The sequence below is a fragment of the Orcinus orca genome, chromosome 19, assembly GCF_937001465.1.
Source record: "Orcinus orca chromosome 19, mOrcOrc1.1, whole genome shotgun sequence".
Classification (NCBI taxonomy): Eukaryota; Metazoa; Chordata; class Mammalia; order Artiodactyla; family Delphinidae; genus Orcinus; species Orcinus orca.
In genome coordinates this window covers 41,807,974-41,831,714 of record NC_064577.1, presented here as the reverse complement: position 1 = coordinate 41,831,714, position 23,741 = coordinate 41,807,974, and the positions used below count along the sequence as shown (strand labels likewise).

The following is a 23,741-nucleotide window of genomic DNA, read 5'->3' as shown; positions in this document are numbered from 1 at the left end:
GCTGCTGTCCTCCATTCCCATCAACTCCAGCAGCAGCTGGGCTTTGCTGTGGGTCCAGCCACCAGGGGCAGAGGGGCGAGGGGATTAAATGGGACAAGAGTAGGAAGGTTTTTCTGTAAAGGGGGAGAGGATGGGTTTGGGGGTGGGTGGGTGGAGAAGGTATGATGAGAAGAAGAGTGAGGAAGGAGAGAGACCCTGGGAGGGGGGGAGGAGGGAGGGATGGTGTACTTATGTGTAGAGAGAAGGATGAGAAAGGGATGCGGCAGGGTGGAAAGTCGGGAGACATGACATTGTGGGTACGGGGGAGAGAGGCTTAAGATCCAGGACTGCAAAGCCTGGAGAGGAAACCCCTGGGTGTCCCTGCATGGGTGCAAAGACCCCTCCCTTCCCAGCTCCTGCCTTGGTGGAGGTCCGTCCCTTCTGCCCTTGCTGGGCTGGCGGCTCTGCCCATTAGCAAAGGTCAAGTTCTCTATGAAATCTTCCTAGAGGAAAGATGAGCTATGTAAATGCAGTAGAGGTCATTACCTCCCGTGGACTCTGTCCAGGGCCAGGGAGGGGGCTGGGCGGGGGGCTGAGAGGGGCCCCCTCTGGAACTGCAGTTGGGCAGTGGGAGGGGTGGCAGGGGCTTCTCAGTGGTGGTTCAAGGTCTCTTGGGAAGGTCTCTTCACTTCCTCCAGAGCAGCCCTTGCCACTGGGTCACACAGCTCAGTCTGCACAGAAGCGGCACCTCTCCCCTTCCCAAGGCTCTGTAGGAAAGGGACATCGGTGCAGCCCCTTCTGAACCACTCGGCGAGGCTTTCCATGGCCTGTCCACCTTGAGTCCCTAACTGCAACGGGTCTGGGGGGGCATTACCCCAAGACTGGAGGCAGAACCAGGATGAATGATGGGGCCATTGCCCAGGTCTCCAGGACTGGGCTGGTAGCTCAGGGTTCATCTGGGTTCAGGGATTCTTCTGGACTTTTCTTGAGCTGCCTATGTTTCACCAGCCTCTCCCCTCCCTCAGGGAGCCCGAGTGAGACTCTGGAAGCTGGGAGGGCTGTCACACGTGCTCACCTCAGCCCTGGCACGCACGGGAGAGCCCGGGCCTCCTGTCTTCCTGGCACAGTGGCAGGAAAGGGGTCGTGAAGAAGGAAAATGGGTGTGTCGGACACGTGGGGTACCCAGAATGATTTAAGCAACGGCTATGAAGTGGAAGTCAGTGGAGACTGTCCTGCCGTGCCAGGGGTGCGGGAGGGGTGTGGCACACGTGGTCTTCTCTCAGACACAGCTGCCACCTGCCCAGCCAGGTCCCCTTTTCTGTTCAGGTTTCCATCTCTGAGGGGATAGCCCTGAATACCATAGGACCAACTCTTGTGCAAAGACAGACACTTTATTTTCCATGATGGGAGCTACAAGGCCCCCATAGATATATGGGGGGGGGTGCTCTCTGCCAGCTCCCAGGCTGTGACCTTGAGAACGTGGGCACTGTGACCTTGAGAACCTTGTCTGGATTCCGTAGTCTCCAGGGTGGGGCAGTGCCTGACCACAGGCTGGGGGTGCTGGTCTCAGCCAGTCCCGCCAGCCCAGGGCCGCTTCAGTCCGGTTTGGTTTTCTGGGTTGAAATAATAACCCTTCAGGCCCAACTCTGGCCAAAGATAATGATTCTCTGGCAGGGCCCCCAGCTGGGCGGGGGCAGGCACTGGTCCCTCATGGAGCAAAAACGGGCTTCTTTTCTGAGTCTTATCTTCTACTCTCATAGTTTGGTTTCTTTAGGACCCCAGGTCTGCTAGACAAACAATTCCAGATTCTTGGGGGTCTTAATGGGTTAGGGTTAGGGTTGAGGGGGGTGTGGGTGGGGCGGGAAAGACCACCCAGCTTCTCCAAGCCTCTTGGGGTGGCTGCCTGTTTGCATTCTTGACTCTCTGCTGCCCCCATGTGGTTACAAGGTCAGTTGCCGCCACAGTACTGTAGAGGGCTCTGTGTGCGTGTGTGTGTGTGTGTGTGTGTGTGTGTGTGAGTGAGTGTGTGTGTGTTGTTGGAGCACAGAGGACTCAGCAAGACTGGGGCTGAGGCAGAACCAGAGAGAGCCAGCTCCTGTGTCTGCTTGAGTGAACAGAGGTCTCGCTGCCGCCACCCCCAGGTGTGAGTGACACAAGTAACACCAGGGCAGTTGGGGACAGTCGCTTATGAGAAATTGAAAGAAAAGATGGAGCTGATGCTCATTTGCAATGGAAGGGATTAGACATCAAGATCGTGAGGACAATGGAAGGGATTAGACATCAAGATCGTGAGGACAGCTGGGTCATCTCTGACCATGGGGGCAAGTTTACACTTGTTAACCTGCCTAGCAACAAGGGCCATGTTGGCTGAAGAATCCAGGGCAGGCGGATCTAGCTTTGCCCTGGGAATAGCAGCTCAATACGCTGTCAGCGAAATGGGGAAAGGAAGAGATATGGAGGGAAAGAGAGTCAGTCCATCCCTCCTTTGGTCCTCGGTGCTGGCAACCCATCTGCTCTCAGGCCAGCCTTGGACCAGGGCCCAGAAGTCCCGACCCCATACCTGCATTTGGCCTGAAGCAGGGGTCACGGGTCTCTAGCTCAGGCTACTGTGTCCGGAGTGTCCAGGAGGATGGAGTCAGGGGTCTTCAGAGGTTATTTTCGTGTGGGGGGTCCTCAGATGTGGGTGTGCTTCAGAATCACAGGGAGCTTGTTAAGATGCCCACAGACGTCTGAGAAGAACAGCTGATCCTGCTGTGGGCCTCCTTTAAGGTTAAAGAAACTGAGGCCCGGGTTGGGGGGGGGTCTGGATGAAGGTCACCGCTGAAGGTCATACTGAGTTCAAGGGTTTCAACTTGGTACCGTTCTCCTCCAGTCCAGGGGATTGGTCCATCAGGGTGGTAAGAGGCCTCTTGCTCAGGCTGGAGGGGGCATCCTGAGCAAGCCCACTGGGGTGCCTAGGAAGACACACAGGAAGCTCCCTCCCCTACATCCTTTCTGGGTCCTGCAGCAGAGCACCCACCAGGCTGATGACCTGCGAGGCTGGCTGGACAGTGTCATACTCCGCAAAGAGGTGGCACACATTCTCCTGTGACTCGGTCTGGCTCTTGGCCACAAACCCAAAGATCCTGATGGGAGAGGAGAGCCTGAGTGAGGGGTGGGACCCAGGGAGGTACCAGGCTGGGAGCAGCTCTCCTCCCCGCCCTTCCCCAGCCCAGCACCTCATTAGGATGGGAGCCTCCCCTGTCAGACCGAGAGATCCCTGAGTTTAAGATCTGGGTTTCCCTCCTTTGGAATGGGGGCGCCTGAGGACACGACCCGTGTATTCCCCATCAGAGTCGAAGCTTCCTGAGGGCGAAGGTGTGTCTTGGCCATCAGCCTGAGGCATCCTTACAGACTAAAGCCTGCGCCTCCCACATAAGACATCAAACTGGTGGCTCCCTGAGGGCCGGGGCCTGTGCCGTCCGCCATCAAACCCATGGGCTTTTAAGATCAGGGCGGGGCCTCCTTCTTTCCCTCACTCCCTCCCCATGTTGTGTCCAGGCCTCCCCGAGGGAGACCTCTCATGGCGACTGAGTGGACAGGAAAGCCTTACCGGGAGGGCTTGCAGTATTTCTGCCACCTGTGGGAAAGGAACACGACAGTTCTGAGTACCGATTCTTTGCTCCATTTCACAGGAGTCTGGCTGAGCTTCGGGAGATAATGGCCAGTTTTGTCCCCGCTCCCACCATGTCCCCCTCCCCCTCATTCTGTTGCTCCTGACCCCTTGAGGTTCACAGGCTCTGTCTGGGATCCGAATCCCAGGGTCTTCTTAGTGTGGCTAGATTTGAACTTACTTCCGTTGCTTGGGGTCCATGCCACAGAAGCGGAGGGTGGCGAAGGGGTAATGGCGCCGGAAAAACACCCTGGGAAGAGACCGGGAGGGAAGGGGAGCTGGTGAGAGCCCATCCCAGTGTCCTGCCTCACCTCCACCATCTCCAGCTCCCTGTCTTCCAAGAAGCTCTCAGTTTGACGACCCCTGACAGGCTGCCGTGACCCTTCCCACTGCTGGGCATGCGTTTGCACTTCTCTCCTTTCATGAAGTGCGTCTCCCTTCTGTCCTATATGTTGGGGTTTTCTACCACCTGCTCCACCCCCACTGCCTGTCACGTCATTTAATGAAGATAGGAATTACATCTGGTCATCTCTCTCTTTTTTTTTTTTGGCTGTGCCGCGCAGCTTGTGGGATCTTAGTTCCCCCACCAGGGATGGAACCGGGGCCCTCGGCAGTGTAAGGGCGGAGTCCCAACCACTGGACCACCAGGGAATTCCCAGCATCTGGTCATCTCTTATTCCTCCAGCCCAGGACCAGGATCATGCTAGACTGAATCCCTGAGCCTGGGAAGGAGTGATCTCACGGGTCAGCCAGAGTCTGGCCTACAGGAGAAGTTCCATCAGTGGCTACAGATTGAATCAGTGCCCAATGACTTGGTTAATTCCAAATCCATCGGTCATGATGAAGCGGGACTTTGGCAGGAGGTCATTGGACTCAGGCTCAGAGAAGGCAGAGAACTTGCCTGGAGTCACTCAGCACGTCACTGACCCTGCTGGGTCCAGGAGCCTGAACTCCATCTCCATTACTCCTCCACAGCAGTCTCAGCCGTTCCCTCCAGCTTACCCTGCCCAGCCCTCAGCCCCAAGGCAAGGGAAGCCCCTTACTTCCTCTGGATGTCAGTCAGGGTGATGCCCTGCTCGGTGACTTTGAAGTGGACCACGGTGGGTGTGGGGAGGACATCCCTCTCCAATGTGGTTGAGATGGCCTTTTGCACAGCCAGGGCTCCGCTCAGGGTCTCCACGCTCACGGAGCTCAGGTACAGGGCGTGGCAACCTGGGGGGGGGTGCAGATACTGCATTGGAGCCCTGCCAGAATGCACTGGGGGGTGGAGGTCACCCAGGCCCTGGTTGGCCCTCTGCCCAGAGCCAGGGGATAGGAGTACCTTCCTTTTTTGGAAATCTAGCAGGGCTCCTCTTTGAGCCACCGGACAGGTGGGCAGGGAGTGTATGGGCCACTGAAATTTGGGACCAACCCCAGGGGACTTTGGGGTCATCTGTTGCTTGCATTGCTCTGGCCCCTGGCCCTCCAGCAGGGGGCAAGGGAGGGGATGTTGCCCTGTACGTAGGGGCATCCAGGCAAGCCTTCCTCCGTCCCATGGCTGATGCTGCCTCCATCCCTCCCCACCCTCCCCCTGGGGCCCTGGTTCCTTGCTGAGAGAAGGAAGAGGAGACAGGAATGGGGAGGGGGCCATCGTGCTCAGGGCACAGAGTAGAAGCTGTCACTCAGACAAGTGCTGACCCGTGCCTGGCCCTTGGGCGCGAGGAGGAACGACCCTTCCCCTGTAGAAGACCCCAGAACCCGGACCTGACACTCCACAGAGGATCCCACCCCCAGGGCAGGTCCTTCAGACCCAGCGAGACCCCAGCACATCTATGTGCCCCCCTCAACCCGTGTGTGCAGGAGGAGGTGTAAGCCTCACTGTGCCCCTCCTCTCCTGCCCCTCTTCCTCCTGGCCCACCGCCTGCAGCCTCTCATCTCCTGGCTCACAGGGAGGGGGAGGAATGTGGCACCTTGTTAAAGACAAGAAATAAAGCTGCAATGGGAAACACGTGTGGACCTGCGTGTGCACAGGGCTGGGAGGTGCCCTGCGGGGGGTGGGCACAGCCAAGCCTGGAGCCTCCCCCTGCCCCATACCACTCACCCGCAGATTTCTTCAGGCAGGAGGCCCGGCCGTCTGCAGAGAGGTCTGAGGCCCCGTCTCCACCTCCCAATTCTGAGCCAAAGCAATGGAACAGGCCCCCAGGGGGTGGGGGTGCAGTCAGTGGACCCCCCTCCTAGGAACAGGCCTCCTTCAGCCCTTTGAACCTCTTCCACCTCCACCCACACCTTCGGGAAGTGACTTGGCCGAGAAACCAGGTGTGATTACTGTAATGAGGCAAACAGCCGCCTCGGGCTCCCCAAAAGCCTCGCTGGCGAGCCTTTTGATCCCTCCCTCCTCCAGCCCCTGGACTGCGGCAGCGACCTGGCCTCAGAGGCCCCCGACTTCCTCATTCTTTGGGACCCCACCGGAAACCCAGGCCAAATGCAGAAAGCAGGGGGGCTCTCGCCATCACCACACCAGGGGCTCCCCTGGCCCTGACTCCTCTCCCAGAACCCCCCTAGTGGCTCTCCTGCACACCCTGAGGTGTGGGCACGTCTGGGGGTGCGTTGGGCTGTAAGCTTCGGATGGGGCTTCCTGATCTGGGTGGAGATCTGACTCTGTGCCTTTGGGCAAGTTACTTAATGCCTTGAACCTTCCTTTCCTCCCTTCCCTCCTTCCCTCCCTCCCTCCCTCCCTCTCTCTCTCTTTCTCTCTCTCTCTCTTTCTTTCTTTCCCAAATTTCACCCATTGATCACTTATTTGTTCTCATAATTCTCTTCCTTGATTTTCATGATACAGCCGTGTCCTTTGCTCTCTGTTAGTGCCCTGAACACTTTGGAACAAGACAGCAAGAGAGACTTCGGTTCAAATTCGAACCTTCCTTTTCTTAGCAGTGAAATGGGGATAACAGCAATGCCTACTTCACAGGGTTGGAGTGAGCTGTGAATGAAGGAGAGGGTGCCCAGCAAGCGTTGGACCCAGAAGGAAAAACCAAACCTCACCGAACGGGCAGATTTATGCTCCTTTCATCCTCTTGAGGAAGGAGCTACTATTTCTTAAGATCTGCTCTGCGCCAGGCACTGTGCCAAGAGCCTTGCCTGAGCTCTCTCGCTGCACCCCCACACCAGTCCTGGAAGGAGGTGTGATGGTGACTGTGCTCCTTTCATAGATGAGGAAATGGAGGCTCAGAGAGGTTGACCTTCTCAAATTCTCACAGCCAGGAAGTGGAGACGTGGACGGACTCCAGAGCACGCACTTTGTTTCTTTTCTCTTTTTTTGGTTGCGTGGGCCAGCTTGCAGGGTCTTCGTTCCCCGACCAGGGATTGAACCCAAGCCCTCGGCAGTGAAGGTGCCGAGTCCTAACCACTGGACCGCCAGGGAATTCCCCCAGAGTGTGCACTTTTAACTATGCCACTAAAATGATCCCTAAATAAGGTGAGAAGTGACCCGCAGGAACCTTTCTACTGAGAACAAACAGGTCTGGGGACCCAGCCCACCTTTCTTCGGGATGACGAGCTTGCAGGGCAGGGCCAGGGCCATGATGGAATGCTGGCACACGAAGGCAGAGAGGCTCCCTGCAAGGAAACAGGAGCCCAGCATAAGGAGGCCTTCCCCAGGCCACCCGCCCGCACCCCAGGGGCCTGGGGGCTACAGATGCTCAGCTCACCGAAGTAGGGCTCTTCATCGGCTCCTTTGAGATGCACCCCTTTGGCAGAAGACTCGAGGAGGAAGTGGCGGATGAGGTCGCTGCTATCCTCGCCTGGACAGAGAAAGCATGTGGATGGGAGTGCGACTCACTTCCTGACCCGCCTCCTCGGGGCCCATCCGGAGGTTAACTTGTCCATCCCTCTGCCTCTGGGTGGGACAGCGGGTAGGAATCCTATCCTCAAGGCCTCCCACGAAGGAGGTGCCCACACCTTTGCTCAAAGGCTTCTGTGTCCAGTAATTCTTTTTTCAGGAGACCTTTCTTTCGGTTTCAACAGCCATCAGGGATGGCTGCCAGCGCTGTTTAGATCAAATCACAGCTCCCCGGCCTGGTTTCCCTCTCTCCCTACCCACCCCCTCCCAGGTGCTATTATTCTGCACCAGATGGTCCCTGCTGGCGCCAGGCTGGCCCTGGGAGGGGGGACCACGCCCCTGCCTCCTCACCAGCCTGCAGCTTCCTGCTTTCTTTGGGCTCATTGGCAAGGCTTCCTTGATAACTAACACTGCCCAGAGGTCACTTTCTTATTTAAACAGAGAGGCGTGGTGTAGAGAATGTGGATATGGGGTTTTTAATCCTCTCGCTCTATCACTTCCTTGCTCTGGGGGGTCATTAACTTCCTCTGGGAGTGTCTGTTACCTCACCCATTTGTTGTGTGAGAGCTACAGTCCTGGGCCTTAGGTGAGGGGCTGTGACCCAGGTACCTTGTAATGTAATGATCTGTTTCTATCTCTCTCCCCAGTGAGGTCTCCCTGGTGCCTTGCACAGTGCCTGGGGCAGGGTGGATGCCCCATCGATGTGTGTTGTATGCGGGGTTAAGCTAGCACACATGTTATTACTACATTAGGTTCCCTCACAAGAAATCCGGTCTGGACAGAGGTGGGCACCTAGAAGAGAGCAGCCTGGAGGGGTGCTGGGACCATCCTCCTCTTCCCACCACAAGGGTAGAGCAGGGAATCTGGGGACTCGGGGAGCCTCAGTGCTGGGGGGCAGCGGGGAGGGGGCTGAGGTAGGCCCTCCTCCCAGGAGTCATTATGGGACAGGCCCAAGGTCACCCCACAAGCCAGGGGCAGAGCCGGGACTGGAACCCACCACACCCTGTTGCCTCCTAGAGGTCTTGAGTGAGGACAGAGACAGGTGCCTACCTGTTCGGTTCTGGGCAGGTGCAGGGGCCTCCTGCACCTTCAGGGCAAGACCGAAGGAGCCTCGGTATGAAGAACTGTCCCTCACGATGAAAGCCCCCGGCTCTTCCTTCCTCAGCAGCTCGATGGCTGAAACAATCCTTGGGTCAGAGACAGTCCCCACCGAACCCGAACACCCTCTGTGCCTCAGCCCCATTGGGTCTCCGTAGAGCAGATGGTACAGAATCACCTTTGGTTCCCAGGAAGTCCTTTCTATTGTCTAACCTCCACCATTCCTGCTGCAGTCATTATTTCCTCAGGTCATGGGGTTCACGGGACACCCCCCTTCCCTGGACCTGCCATTTGCCGTTCCCTCCTCTACATGGACCCAGGGCCCCATCTGCCCCATGTGGGGTGCCAGGACCTGGACCTGATTCCTGGGTCACTCATCCCCTAAAACAGGGCTTCCCTTTTACCTTGCTCTCGGGTGATGCTTCGCTTAAACCAGTATTTAGACGTGTCCATCACAAACTTCATGGTGGGCTGCATGTCCCTGGCAGGACCTGGAGACAGACAGAGGAGGGGGACCCCGTAGACTGGAGAGAGGGGAGCTGAGAGACCCGACCCCCTCCTCCACCCAGCAGTGCCATTCAACCCACCCTCCCCTACCCCTACTCCACTGGATCTCCAGATGCCTAAAGGGGCAAAATCCCTTTAGGCTAAGTAAACGTGCTCTTTGAGATGCTAAGATGCCCATTTTCCTGGGTCCCTAAGGCAGAGAGCAGTGGTTCTCAGTTTCGGCGTCTTGAAAAGGTGTGTCGCGGCCAGCTGAGAGTAACTCATTATAAAAAATGTACTGAAATCTGCAAACGATTTGTCCTAGGAACAGATCAGAGCAGCTGCAAAGGCATACTCGTCACCTAATTTTCTCTTGCTTGCACTGACACGGCTTCCTGGGTGGGAGCGAGCAGCGGGGTACAGTGAGCATTTCACATCCCCCAGGAGTACCTTGACGTCTGTGGCCCAGTGAGGACTGGGAGGCCCGGGAGCCTCGTGGCTCAGCCATGAGGGAGCCGTGGGCTCTGCTCCTGGGAGAGAAACACCCTGGGGGTGCTGAGCTCAGCCTCTGTGTTTACTGCTTTGGGCCTTTTGTTCTTTTTGGACGCCTGTAGTCACAGACTACGGGAAGGAGGGTGTTTGCTGTTTTGTGGTTTTTAGCTGTCTGAACTGGAATGCATTGTCTCCGTTACCCTGTCCACCCCCTGGCTGCGAACGTCATCCACCAAGGTCAGAGTTAGGACTGACTCTCCCTCTCCCTCTCTTGGGTTAGTCATCGAGCCTGCTGCTTCCATATCCTGAGGGTCTCCTGGCTCTGTCTTCTCTCCTCCACCCTCTGCCCTGCCCTGGACCACTTTGTGATGAAAACCCAAACAGAACCAAAGAAAATCTACTCTCCCTGCCAAGCCAGGCCCTGCAATCCATCTGCCACGCAGCTGCCAGAGTGATTGATTGAACGTGTGTCTCTGACCCCATCGCTCTCCTGTTTGAGAGTCTCTGATGGTCCCCTATTGCCTAAAGGGTAAAGTATACTCTTTTGCTTGGCATTCAAGATCTTTCCCAATCTGGGCCCAAGTTACTCCCGATGACCTCATCCCGCACCCAACATTCCAGTCATTTCCTAAACATGCCACGTGCTTCCATACCTTCGTGACCATGGCCTGGATGTTCCCTCTGCTGGGACTGCCCTTCCTCTCCTGCTCTGGCCATCGACTTCTGATCCACTTTCCAGCCTTTTCAGTTCCCAGATGAAAAGTCTCACTCCTTCCTCTGTAGCCCCATAAGACTTAGAACATCTCTTTACCTCTGTGTTTATCCCACTCTACAGTGATCCTTTGTTTTTTTTCTCTCTTTCTAGACTGTGTCTCTACTCTGTGGCACAGTGCTAGGCACACAGTAGATACTTAATCAGTGTGTTGGTTGACCTGCTGTTGCAGAAGCAAATGCATTGGTGCTTTGTCTATTCCACATTAGCCAAACCTCATAAAGTGTGAGGTACTGATCGGTTTACAACTTACCCTCTGGGGATGTGGTGAGAGGGGCATCTGGCAGGGTCTGGCTGTGGCTCCTGGTGGCTGGACAGGGGTTGCTGGAAGAAGTAGCCCCAGGGCAGACAAAGTCCTGGTGTCCTGGGGTCCTCTGGGATGGGGGAGATCCTGGTTCTGGGCAGCCGTTGATCAGCACGATGGGTATGTCCACCATGGAGTTGGTGATGGATGGGGGACAGCTGCTGGCATGTTCCTCGGCCAGTGGTGAGGAATGGGTTGCTCTGGGCTGGCCAGTGCTCGGGGTGGGGTGGCTGGGGACCTGGAGGTCACTGGCTCTCGTATACAAGGACCCTGGGCCAAGGCTGTGGAGGCTGGAGGAAGAGCTGGTGGGGCTTTCCAAGGATTTCGAAGATGACTGATGGCTGGAGATGCTGGAGCGGAGGAGGGACTGGCTGTGGCATGGGGAGAGCACCAGACAGGCAGAGTTTTAGCGGGTGGGGGTGGACACTTAGGGGCCAGAGCTAGACTCTGGAATTTAGTGATCTAGGTACCCATGGCTTTGGTCAGAGTAGTGCATACTCCAACCCCCCTACCCCATAGCCCTGAGCAAAGGGTATGCCCACTTGATCCCCAAGGGATGCCGAAGGATACAGGAGTGTACCTGCATTGCAGGGTCTGTGGTCAATTAAAGTAGCCAGTGGGCTGGCCCCCCGCAGGTCACATGGGCTTAGGCTGGACTCTATTCCCTCTGCCTTCCCAGCTAGGCAGGTCCAACTGAGTTGTCACACCAGCCCCCCAGCGCTCCCAAGAGTCCTGCACACAGGCTGGACCAGAGCTGGACCATGTCCATGGCCCATGCAGACGGAATTCCCCAGCTGGAGGAAGAGAAGGAGGCCAGCTCTGCATCCAACCAGGCTTATCCCTGAGCTCAGAGGCCTGTGCCAGCGGGCATGGCTGTGGAATCCCAGTCTCCTTGCCAGGGACTGCCTTGGCACAGTGGCTCTGGGGTTGGTATGGGGGACAGAGGTCCTGGGGTTTGCTCTTCCTGGGCAGGAAGGGTATGCGTGTGGCTCTGCTCTGAGGCCTGCGGAGAATTGGGCTGGGGCGATTATAAATAATGCCCAGGCCGTTTTGTCTCCTTCCTGCTAGATTTTGCCAGGAACAAAGACGAAGGAGGTTTTTCTTTCCTGGATGGTTCATTCCAGACCCCCTGATTCTGTTTACATCCTGTGTTTGGGGTTTTTTAAATTAAAAGAAAAAAAAATCCTTCCTACAGATGGGCTGTAGGAAGGCTGGAAAGGATACAGGTGAGCCTCATTAATGCAGTGTGGTTCTTTTCCCGAGAGGTAGGTAGAAGTCAAGATTTTTGTATATTGAATCATATTCTAAATGCTTGAGGAAAGCTTGAGAACCAAATGGCTGTGATGGCATAAAAGAGAACATTCACTTTTATTTTTGGTACATGCCCAGCTTTTGCTCAGAAAGAGTAGGGTGTCCCTCTGTGATTTTAGGATGCATCTGTGTGTGTGTGTGTGTGTGTGTGTGTGTGTGTGTGTGTGAGTTGTGGAGGCAACGTCAGAAGCTGCAGTGGGAGTGACCTACCTTCCAAACACGTAACTGACATCAGATGCTGGGCTGGCTGACAGCATGGAGACCCTGCTCCCCAGCCCCTTCTCCAAGGCTGGGGAAGCCACCAGTGGGGAGCCCAAGCCATGGCGGCCTGAGGCCTTGTTTCCCATTCCAGGGATGGAGATGCTGGGAGAGGGTGGGGGATGAGAGGAGGGCGCCCCCGCGGGGGGAGAGGGGCGCTGGTGCCCCCTGCCCTGGCTCCCGGAGAAGATGAGGCTCTCACTGTTGCTCCGAGTCTCTCGGGGGATGTCTCTGGAAAGGAGAAGGCCGCCACAGCCAGGGGAGTCCAAGGGTGGGGTGACAGATGGGCTGGAGCAGCTCTGGGGGCCGTCGTGGCACCTTGATCTGGTCGAGGTCACCTCGATGTACTTTATATCTTTGGGGAGAGAAACAGAGCATTGGTGAAACCAGGGAGACTGGACTCGCAGAACAAGGATGCTGGAAGTGTCCTCAAGACCATCTGGTCTCCCCTTTCTTTATACATACACACACACACACACACACATATATATATATATACACACACACACACACATATATATATATACACACACATATATATACGTATGTGTGTGTGTGTATATATATATATATATATATTTTATATTATAATATATATATATATATATTTTTTTTTTTTTTTAATTTTTGGCCAAGCTGTGCGGCATGCGGGATCTTAGTTCCCCGACCAGGGATAGAACCCGTGCCCCCTGTAGTGGAAGCATGGAGTTTTAACTACTGGACTGCCAGGGAAGTCCCTCCCCTTTCTTATACAGATGAGGAAGTTGAAGCCCAGAGAGAAGTTTGTTGGAATCAGGATCAGCGTTCAGCTCCACCTTCAGGGCCCAGTTTCAAAGTCACCCTCTCTGTGACATCTTCCCTTGGGTGGGGAGAGGCAGTGCCACGAACACGGGTCCTGGAGGTAGACAGACCTGGGTTTCAGATCTGGCCCTGCCACTTACTCTCTGAGAGAGCTTGGCCAAATGACTTCACCACCTAGAGCCTCAGTTTCCACGCCCGTAGAATGGGGCAGCTGTACGCAGCCTCTTAGTGTTACAGTAAGGATGAATGGAGATGAATGTAGGCAGCAGGGCACTGCATCTGGCACATAGTAAGTCCTTTAAAACTGGGAGATCCTCTCGTTCATGTGGGTTCCACTCCCCAGGCTGAAATGACTGCACCAGTCACATCTTCGGATGCCTCTATCACCCAGGCCTGTGAAGGCTATTTCTATGTCTGTGCCTGCAATGCAGGCAGGGGTTCTCAAGCTTGGTTGCATGCTAGAATCACCCGATGAGCTTATAAAGGTCCTAAAGCCCAGGCTCCGTCCGGTGCCAATTAGACCAGAACCTCTGGGGGTGGTCCCAGGCCTCAGGGTGGCTTAGCTCCTCAGCTGATTCCAGTGTGCATTGGGCCGCACCGCTGTGGTCCCCAGCGCAGCAGCACCACTTCACCCGGGAGCTGGGAAGTTGTGCAGAATCTCTGGCTTCACCCCAGACCTGCTGAATCAGAATCTGCATTTTAGCGAGATTCCTGGCGATCGGGGTGCACCTTGGAGGTTGAGGAGTTCGCTTTAGGGTTAGCTTTAGAGCGAGAACTCTCTGGGGGCAGGGCATGCTGCCTTACTGAGCTGTGGGCCTCTTAGCACCCCAGGCTGCTGACTCACTCTGATGCTCTTTCCATTCACCAGTGGGGACATCTAGGACTCTTGTTCTGAGACCTTGTTCCTTCCTAGAGTGGGGTACCCTGTGGTTCTCCCATGGTGAGGATGGGCACCTCTCCTCCTGACTTGGGGGAGGGGAGCTGTCCTCGGTGCTGTTCTAGGAAAGGTGGTGGAAGATGGGGGTTACCCAGCTTCTCCCTCTGGAGGGCTGTGAGTCCTGCCTCTGGCTTCCCCAAATGGAATCTGGGGCAGAGTCGGTGGGAAATTGCACCCTCGGCTCCTATCTGCCAGCCTCCCACCCCCTTGGGCTTTGGCACACGCACCATCCCCCCACCCAGCGTGACTGTGGAGTCCCTGCCTGCCCCAGCCCGCTCCTGGAGAGGACCTTCTGGCCCTACTCAGGGCTACTGCTTCTGTCTGAGCCTGCGTGGGCCAGGTGGGGGTGGAGGATTGCATCAGATGAGGGGCGCTGGCATGCTGTCCCAGCAGGTGGAGGGACAGGCCTGGCTTTGTCGACAAACCTGGGTGTGAGTCTTGGCTTCGCCACTTTCCCGCCAAGAAGCATCAGGTAATTTTCCTAACTGCTCTTAGCCTCAGTTTCCTCATCTGTAAAGTGGGGATCTAAAACCACCCTTCCAAGGTTGCGGTGAGGATGAAATACACGATGAATGGAGCCTGGAGCATGGTCCATGGTGGGCTTCAAGGAGCATCTCCTGCCTGCCTGCTTCTGGGGGGCAGTATTGGCCAGATGGCTAATACTCTCTGGCTAAGGTGGGGGTCTCACTGCTGAGGGCAAGAGTAGAATATCTGGCACAATGTATTGTGGGCTCTGAAAGAGAAGAAGTCTTGGAATGGGGTGGATTCTTCTGCGAGGTTGGCAAGCACTTTTTTTTTTTAATAGGATTTTATAGTGTTTATACCCATAATCCTCTCAAGCCTCACAAGCGCCTTTATGCCCAGTGCCAGCAGGCATTGCTTTTACAGAGGAGGAAACTGAGGCTTGGAGAAACGTGGCGGTGGAGCTCACATTTATTGCACCGTTTTTTTTTTTTGTTTTTTTGGGTTTTTTTTGCGGTACGCGGGCCTCCCACTGCCGTGGCCTCTCCCGTTGCGGAGCACAGGCTCCGGACGCGCAGGCTCAGCGGCCATGGCTCACGGGCCCAGCCGCTCCGCGGCATGTGGGATCTTCCCGGACCGGGGCACGAACCCGCGTCCCCTGCATCGGCAGGCGGACCCTCAACCACCGCGCCACCAGGGAAGCCCTATTGCACCGTTTTTAATAAAGGCTGGTATTTACTGAGTGCCGTGCACCAGCGCTGCTACAGACACGTTACCCGTGTTAGTTCTTTTAATACTCATGACTCGATCGAAGTAGGAAACATTCTTAATTCCATGTAACAGACGAGAAAGCAAGGCTCAGAAGGGTTGAAGAAACTGAGCCCTGCTCCTGTTCTCTGTTTGGGGGGGGGGGGTGGGCTCTTCCACGGGGAGGGACTCCTCAGGACCCTTCCCCAAGACCTTGACCGTGAGAAGGTGCCTGACTGCTTTGGAGCAGGGGGCGTCTCTCGGCCTGGTGAAGCTCTGTGTCCTACTCACAGGGTCATCCGAACACCTACCAAAGAAAGGCCTTGCTTGGGGGCCAGGCAAGTGGAGGCGGGCCGGAAGGGAGGGCGGTGTCCTAGAGCTGTGAGTCACTCCCGCTGCTGCCCCGGGGTGGATGTGGCTGGGCAGGTGGAGGGCCGCCACCCTATCACCTGGGAGCAGCCGGCTGTTTACAGGCCCGTGGGGCAAGTCTGAGCAGTGCTGGGTGGATGCAGGCGCCTGGCACCAGGCCAGGTGGGTGGAGGGTTGGAGAGACGGTTGTTAAACACCCTTCACTTGGGATTGGCAAACCGCCTTGCCTGGCAGAAATTCTGGAACATAAAACGCGGGGGCCTGTTCCAAAGATGGGGAGGGGTGGCGGAGAGGATAAAGGAAGGGATATGGTATTTGCTTCCAGAAGCCATGTTCCCTGTGGGACTGGTACCCCCTTCCCCTCCCCCCAGGGTAAATCTGAAGGAAGGTAAGCAAGAGGCAGAGGCAGGGAGCTCGATGAAGGTTTGAGAGCACTAGGGCGGTGGAGCCTCACTGAAGCCCTGGAGGGCAGGAAACTAGCTCCAAGGAAGAGAGAAAGGCAAGAACGTGGACTCTGGAGCTCAGAGGGCTGGGCTTTGAGCTGACCTACCACTCACTAGCTGTGTGACTGTGGCCATCGCTTCCTCTCCTTGAGCCTCAGTCTTCTCATCTGTAAATGAGGTTTCCAGTATTTCCTTCACGGGGTGGAATTATGTGTTACAAAACTCTATCTGGACATTTTTAGGGGAGGGATCGACACAAGATCGCCGATGTTTAATTTTTGCTTTTGCTAAGTTAGGACAAAGAGAAGCAGTGAACGTCTGCTAGCATCACAATTACAGAACGTCTTCCACTCAACACCCCGAAAGTAGGATGGATGAGAGTGCAAACAGAGGAGTTCTACACACTGGATGCGTTTGGCTGGATGAAAACTCACTGTGGTGCCGTGGGCTGGGAGAGCTTTGTCACCAGTAGCAGTGGTTGAGGGGAGGGTTTGGGGAGCAAGGTGCAGCCACCAGTGACCTGCAGGCTCTCGCTCTTCTTAGTGATGGAAGAGAACTTTCTAACGGGGAGCTGACCTGCTGGTTGTCCGAGGACATAGTGAGCTCCCAGGCATCACAGGTGTCCAGGCAGAGGTTGGAGGAGAGGATTTTTAAAAATTCCATCAGAAGGAGCGAGGGCAGAGCTAGGTGTCTTCATCAGGCCCCTCTGACCACTGCTGCTCTCTGGCACCCCCTGCCGCCCAGAGTCTGGTGGACACATCCTCAAGATGGCAGGTTGTGCCCAGGGCATCTGAGAACGCAGACAACTGCCCATCGGTCCCTTGGAGGAAGGACTCTGTTATCAACACCCTTACCCTGTACAAGTGCACGCCCCACAGAGGTTGGTCTTGCCCCAGCTGGCCTTGAGTGTATGGAAGCCCTACCCTGGGGCATGAGCATTAAAGTCCTAGGCTGGCTCCTGCCAGCGATAATTAGGCCCAAGTCACCTTTCCTGCAGAGACCTGCCCACGACTGGCCTTAAGAAGCAGGAAGACTCTTGAGGGTTGGAGGTGGTTCTTCTACTAGGCTTGTCAGGCAGTGCTCCATGGGAGGAGCAGAAGGCTGGCTGGAGACCAGGAGCCTGGCTGCCAGAGGGACCTGTGTGCCGGGCTGACCTCCAACCCAGAGCCTGAACCTGTCCTGGGGCTGGTCTTAGTCGCAACCCCAATGTTGACTGCAAACAGCCACCATTTATCATGACCTATGGTGTCCCAGGATTTGTGATAAACACCCATGAAATGTTATTTTTTCAATCCCTGCAACACCCTTTGAGGTGCAAACTCATCTCTATTTTACAGACGAAGAATCTGAGATGCAAAGAAGTGAAGTAAACAGCTTGTGTAAGGTTTGCCTGATTCCAGTGATTAGGCTAGACTGGCTCCTTCCACAAGTCCATCAACCTCAGTCTTTTTGTTTGTAAAATGGGGATAAAATATTTGTCTCATGGAGGTGGATTGGGAAGATCAAAGGTTCAATTATTAAGTGCTCAGCACAGTGCCTGGATAGAATGATAAATGCTCAATAAGTAGAAATTCTCCTGGATCCCATCTCTAATCCTCACCACACCCTCTAACCCACGCTGATTAAACCCCTGGAGGCCTCAGTCTTCCAGCCTGTCTAATGGGGCTGCTGCTCCGTGACCCTCATCCTCAAAGTGTACTTGAAACTCTTTGGGAAACTGAAGCCAGACGCAGAGATTTCTGGATACGCTTGGACGTGGTGGTATCCTGGAGTTGGCTTGAACCAGCTCATGAAAGCTGATGGTTAAATTTTCAAGATTTTGTCCAGCTAAATTATATAAACATTGTAAGTTTGTGTAGTTTAATCTTTAGTAGTGGCTAAACCATTACTAAAGATTAAACTACACAAACTTACAATGAAATAACATATTAAAAACAAAAGTAATAAACACTCAAAAATTCATCACATCCCAATTATTTACTATATTTACTATTACCTATATCGAAGTTATTTACATTTATTGTTATGGGTAAGGTGAAAATACCATTCCTATAAAAATTTCAGGGTGCCCAGGCTAGGACCTAAGAGAGACACCATAGAACAGTGAGATTCAGGGACACCACATTTATCAAGCTCTCATTTATATACATGGCATTGTATAATATGCTTATCTATATTAGCTTATTTAAATTCTCTGAAAATTACATAAAACAGGTATCCATCACTTTCCAAACTCAAGAACCAAAGAGAATTGGACAGTGAGGGCTACTTATATTTATCTCTGTTATAGAGCAGAGAAAACAGGGAGGTTAAGTAACTTGTTTAGAGCTGCACAGCACTCCTCCCCTGCTCCTCTGATTTGATAGAAAACTCCTTCCTCATGAGGTCTGGTCCCCAAGCCCTCCTCCTGGCACTGTGCCCCAGTTCCTTACCCAAAGCTTCAGGATCTTCTTTCTTTCTCCTCGAGGTAGTGCTCTGGCTGGGCTCAGCCCAGGGGCCACCAGGCCCTGGAGGGAGCAGCTGGAAGGTGGGGTCCAGTTCCAGAATCATCTGGTTGAGGCTCTCCAGCGAGAAGTCAATGTAGGAGCCAAGGTCCTCCAAGGCTCCCGAGGCCTGCTCCCCAGGGGACTGCAGGAGGCAGCCGGCTTTGGCTCCAGCCTGTGGGGCCTGCTGGAGCCTGCTGGGGGGCTCCTTGCAGGGCATGGGGGCCATCAGGGCCTGAGCTCCCCAGCCTTCTGTGGTGTAGTAAGGACACTGGGGCGGCAGGCCGGGGCTGGGTGCTGGGTGCAGGGCCCTCCTGGGTTCCTCACAGGAAGCCAAGCCGACTGCGGGGCCTCCTGCCAGCAGGGCGCTGGACATCACCTGTGACATAGTGGGGGTAGTGACCTGGCAGTTTACCTCTGGCTTCCAACCAGCCTCACATCCCACAGATGTCACTTGCCAATCAGGAGCTCTTGGGACCTGAAAGAAGCGAGAGCGAGGGTGGGAACTGAGTAAATTCTGTAGATGAAGCCCCGGGCTCCTTTCCCCCAAACAAAGGCATATTTATTCACTCATTTAAATTCACTCATTTAAAAGCACGGCTGCTGGAGCCAGTCTGCCCCAGGTTTGCATCCTGGCTCCACCACTTACTAGCTGTGCAACGTTGGGAAAGTTAATTAACTTCTCTGTGCCTCGGTTTCCTTATCTATAAAATGAGGTGATATTTGTAATATGTTTAGAATATGCCTAGCACATAATAAACATTATACAAGTGATGATTAAATAAAATAACTTCAATAGACGTTTGTTGGCTACTTACTATGTCCCAGCCTTATTTATTAAATACATACTAGCTAATATTTACTGAGTAATTACTATGCACCTATGCCCTAGTATTTACACATAAAACCTTTAAAAATCCTCATAACAACCCTGTTAGTAGATGCTATTATTATTCCATTTTATAATGGGAGAACTGAGATACAGAGAGGTAAGTAACTTGCCCAAGGGTCATCAGGCCAACAGGTGTCAGAGCAGGACTGGACCCCAGACTGCGTGATGTCAGGGCCCCTGCACTTAGCTGCTACTCCATGTGGGCCAGCTGGTGAAACAGACAGGTAAGCAGGTGAGCAATCATAAACAGTGCCATCGGGGAGGAGGGGAGGCGGGGAAGCAGAGGGGACTCTGTAGGCACTAGTTGGGGAGGTCAGGGAGGACTTCCTGGAGGAAGGGGTACATAAAGGGAGACAAGAAGGAAAAGCAGGAGCTGGCTGGGCGAGCCAGGTAGGGGTGAGGAGGCAAGTGTATTCAGAGGCCTGATGGACAGGGGAGATATTGAGCATCTGGGAAACAGAGAGAACCTAGGGTGGATGGAGGGGAAGTTGGGGTGGGGAAGGCAGGCTGGCCAGACCTTGCAGGGCCTTGCAGGCTGGGCTCAGTAGTGCTGACTCAACCCCGAGGGCAATGGTGAGCCACAGAATAGTTTTTTTTTTTTGTGGTATGCGGGCCTCTCACTGTTGTTGCCTCTCCCATTGCGGAGCACAGGCTCCGGACGCGTAGGCTCAGCGGCCATGGCCCACGGGCCCAGCTGCTCCGCGGCATGTGGGATCTTCCTGGACCGGGGCACGAACCCGCGTCCCCTGCATCAGCAGGTGGACTCTCAACCACTGCGTCACCAGGGAAGCTCCCACAGAACAGTTTTGATCTGAAGAGTGACATCATCAGATGATATTCACTCCCTGGGGGCTCATCTGGGAAAAAGATGTCCCAACTTCCTCCTTTCCCTTATGTGGGAAGTTCTTCCCCTTGTCTAGCCTTAACGCCACATGTTAGTGGTTTCTTACAGGAAGTAAGAGGTTCTGGAACAGAGGCTGCCGAGAAACCTGTAAGGAGCTGGGATAGGCTGGTTGCGTTACCACTGCCTGCTCTGAGCCTCACTGCCCCCCACCCCCACCCCGACCAAGGTACCCTCCAACGCCTCTTCTCTCTTCTTCTAAGATGCCTCCACCACACCCTGCTTTAGAGTCAGACCCTAGTGTTGGAAAAGGCATTGCGACCAGCCTGGGGCAAATGAAATGAATGTGAACTCTCGAGTCTGAAGATTCAGATTCGAATCCCAGCTCAAACAGTTCCTTAAGGTGTAACTCTGACCCTCAGTTTCCTCATTTGTGACATGGGAATAAGAATTCCTGCCTTGTGCCCTCCTGGAGGGTGGTGTGGAACCAGCGAGGTGTTGCTTGTGAAACCAGTTGGACAATTCTAAATATTACTTGGAAATAAGGGCTTATATATCAATAGAATATAATACCATCATAATAATAAATAATAATAGCTCCCAGTTTTTTTGGGCACTCACCATGTGCCAGGCACTGATTTTCCCTATGGTAACTCTTTTTAATCCTCTCATAACCCTAGGAAGTACTGCATCCCTATTACCAGCCCATTTTACAGATGAAGATACTGAGATTCAGAGAGGTTAAGAAATCTGTATCGGCCACACATCCAGAAAAGCGGTAGAGCTGGGATTCAAACGCAGGCTGTGGACTTTAGACTCTTAGCTCCTTATACCACACAGAGTTCAAATGCCGAGGAACACCTGAGGTCCAGAGAGGGGGTGTGAGTTGCCCCAAGTTCGCACAGTAAGTTAATGAGAAAAGCCAGAACCCTCTTCTCCCCCATGGCTCCTGCCAGCCCTGCTGCCAGACTTCTCCTTGGCCAGGTCCTGGAGGGGGCGGGTGCATCCCAGGCCCGGGAAGCGTGTCTAAAAATGGCAGTGGAAGGGAACGGGCCTCCGAGCTCCTTTCTGGGGGCAGCTGAGGACGTGGAGCTTTGGCTCCAAGCGGCCTGGGTTTGTCAGGGCAGGATCTCAGCACATCCTGCAGGGTTTTTGGCTGGGCCTCAAAGAGGAGCCTGGGGTTACGGTCCTTGGGGAGCACACTGGGGACCTGGGTCCTCCCCCAGAACCAGGACCCGGACCCAGGATGTCTGCCTACTGATTTGGAAAGTGATCTTGTGCCACGTTGGGCAAGTGTCCGTTCCTCTCTGGGCCTCAGTTGTCCCAACTGTATAATGGGAATGTGATCATAACAGACACTTAAAACATACTCATTTCATTTTCTCAATGGTTCTTTGAAAAAGGTACTCTTCCTGTGGGGCTGGAGAGGGTAAGGGATTTGCCTGGGGTCATACAACCCACAGAACCCAGTAGTGGAACTGGGATTTGAACCCAGGTGGTCTTGGCTCCGAGTCCCACACTCTACGCCACTGCTTCATAGATTTAAGATCCCTTTCACCTCTGTGCCCGTTCTGGGGTTCCGGAACCCAGCGGGACAGGCCTGGGATCGAGCAAACGGCAGGCAGCCCCTTGGGATCTTCTTCAAACTCTTCTCACTTTTAACACTCCCTGAAGCACCACTGGACCTCCCAGGGCTGGTCTCACTCCTTTATTCCTGGACATCTTCCCTCTCCTGTCCCCACCAGCACACTTCTCTAGCTCTTCCCTTCCTGCTCTAAAGGTGAAGGGAAGGTCCCTGGGCTCAGTGCTGTGTGTATGTATGTAGGCGGGCTGTAGTGGGTAGGGAGGGCCCCTTTTTATAGGACCCGCTCACTCACTGGACCGGAATCTCTTTCTTTGTTCCCAAGGGCTCTGGAGGCAGGGGGATCCTGATTCCTGGGCAAATCCCCTCACCCATTTCTTTGCCAGCTTCTTCTCCTGACTTACTCTTTCCCTTCTACAAGCCCAGGTCAATGGAGGGAGAGGGTGGCTGAGGGGGAAGGCTGAATCGCCCCCAAAGCACCTTGCCCCAGTAGCCCAATTCCCCACTCCACCGCCTTGCTCGAAGAGTGACTTTGATTGTCCCATGCTCTCCACCCAGACCCAGTGAAGCAGACCCTGGGACAGCAGGCAGGGACCCGCAGGACCAGTGCAGGCCATGCCGCCACCCCCGGATTCCTGGTGTTCTCTGAAGGGCCCAGCACGGGGGCTCAGCTCACGACCAGGCCCCAGGGACTCCGGGCTGGGAGGCAGGAGGCTGGGTTCTGGGTCCATTCCCTTCCCAAGCCTCGGGGGCCCCCCCGGGCAAGCCTCTTCCCCTCCCTGGACCACGGTTCTCTCATCTGTACACTGAGGGCTACAGATTAAGTTCTCCCAAAGTGCAGAACTCGGGTATGTGGTCCCGAGACCATCTTCCGCTCATGCCCAGCCTCTCCCCCATTTCTCTCCACCTTCACTCCGAGCCCCAGGAGACGTGGAGAAGCTGAGCCTCTCTCTTTTCTCCTTAAAGAATAAAGGCACCTACCTGGTGTCCCGGGCAGGCAAGACACTCCTGTGTTCACTCCTGGCTTCTGGGACGGAGAGAGGCTGTCAGAGCCCAGGTGAGGAGTAGGGGGAGGTGCAGTTCACCTCCAGCTCCGCCTTAAGAGCCGCCGGCCAGCCCCGCCCTTTCTCCTCCCTCCCAGGCCCTACTGTGGCCCGACAGCGGCAGGCCCCACCCACAGGTCTGGACCGCTCAGGTGGGGCTGGCATGGGCAGGGGAAGGGAAGCACTGGTGGGCGGCCTGGCCCTGGTGGGCACTGGGGCAAGGTATGTGTGTGTGTGGGGGGTGTCCCAAGCTTCCTGCTGCCCATCCCCTCCCTGGGAACCACGTGCTCAGGGGAACCCCTGCTTGGACAGGGCTTGTTACCACCGAGGTGTACTGTAGGCATTTCCTTCACCCAGTGCCAGCCAGGGGAGGAACTGGGGGTTGGCAGGACTAGCAGAGAGTGAAGCCTTGGCCTTGGGGGAGCAGGATGCCAGGGGACAGGAGACCCTTCCCAAAGGCCCCTCCTGTGCTCTCTGGGCTGGGTCACTGGCAGGCACCGCGTAGGGGCCCGTTGGAACTCAGGCGGGGCACAGATATTGTCTTTTCTTCTTATCCTGGGAATAGGCTTCTAACTCAAGGGGAGGAGGCTCTGAGTGTCTAGAGGGCTTTGAGAAGGGGCTCAAAGCCTTGCTGGACTTCATTCATTCACTCATGGGCTATCCCTCTGCACGGTATTGTGGAAGTTCCATGTGGGAGTGATGGCAGGAAGTCCAAAAGTCCAGGCATTCCCTCTCCCTGGCTCCAATCCCTCTGTGTTCTGTGCCAGGGGTCCCAGAGTACTGTGAGGGGGCACCCAGCCATTGTGGGGGAGGGCCGCTGCTGGTAGAGCTGAGCCCCATCTGGACAGGTTGGTCTGAAGCTAGGAAGCCAGCAAAGTGTCCAGCCCAGGGACTCATGGTGACCTCGGAAGTGGCTAATCTCAGGGGTGGGTGGGCTGCCCAGTGCCCCCATAATGCTCAGGGGAAGGGCTG

The 23,741-nt window shown here is 55.0% G+C and overlaps 1 protein-coding gene across 3 annotated transcripts; it reads right to left on the bottom strand.

Annotated features, from left to right (window-relative positions):
- Positions 1-1,351: 1,351 nt before the first annotated feature.
- On the bottom strand, positions 1,352-22,858 carry TNS4 (tensin 4). 3 transcript variants are annotated; one of them, XR_007473284.1, is made up of 14 exons: positions 22,708-22,858; positions 18,361-18,889; positions 12,122-12,524; positions 10,550-10,971; positions 8,951-9,037; positions 8,499-8,624; positions 7,318-7,410; positions 7,148-7,225; positions 5,712-5,783; positions 4,675-4,843; positions 3,813-3,881; positions 3,572-3,598; positions 2,540-3,104; positions 1,352-1,592 (listed from the first exon to the last, which is right to left on the bottom strand). XR_007473284.1 is itself a non-coding variant. In XM_049701523.1 (13 exons), exons 2-13 carry the CDS (start codon positions 18,797-18,799, stop codon positions 2,963-2,965), a joined length of 2,127 nt encoding a protein of 708 aa, XP_049557480.1. In that variant the 5' UTR covers positions 18,800-18,889; positions 22,708-22,858; the 3' UTR covers positions 1,773-2,962. The 3 variants fall into 3 exon arrangements, 2 of the variants coding, with proteins under 2 accessions (XP_049557480.1, XP_004282819.3); XM_049701523.1 differs by lacking the exon at positions 1,352-1,592 and having other exon boundaries at positions 1,773-3,104; XM_004282771.3 differs by lacking the exons at positions 1,352-1,592; positions 22,708-22,858 and adding an exon at positions 19,414-19,581 and having other exon boundaries at positions 1,773-3,104.
- Between the last annotated feature and the right edge of the window lie 883 nt (positions 22,859-23,741).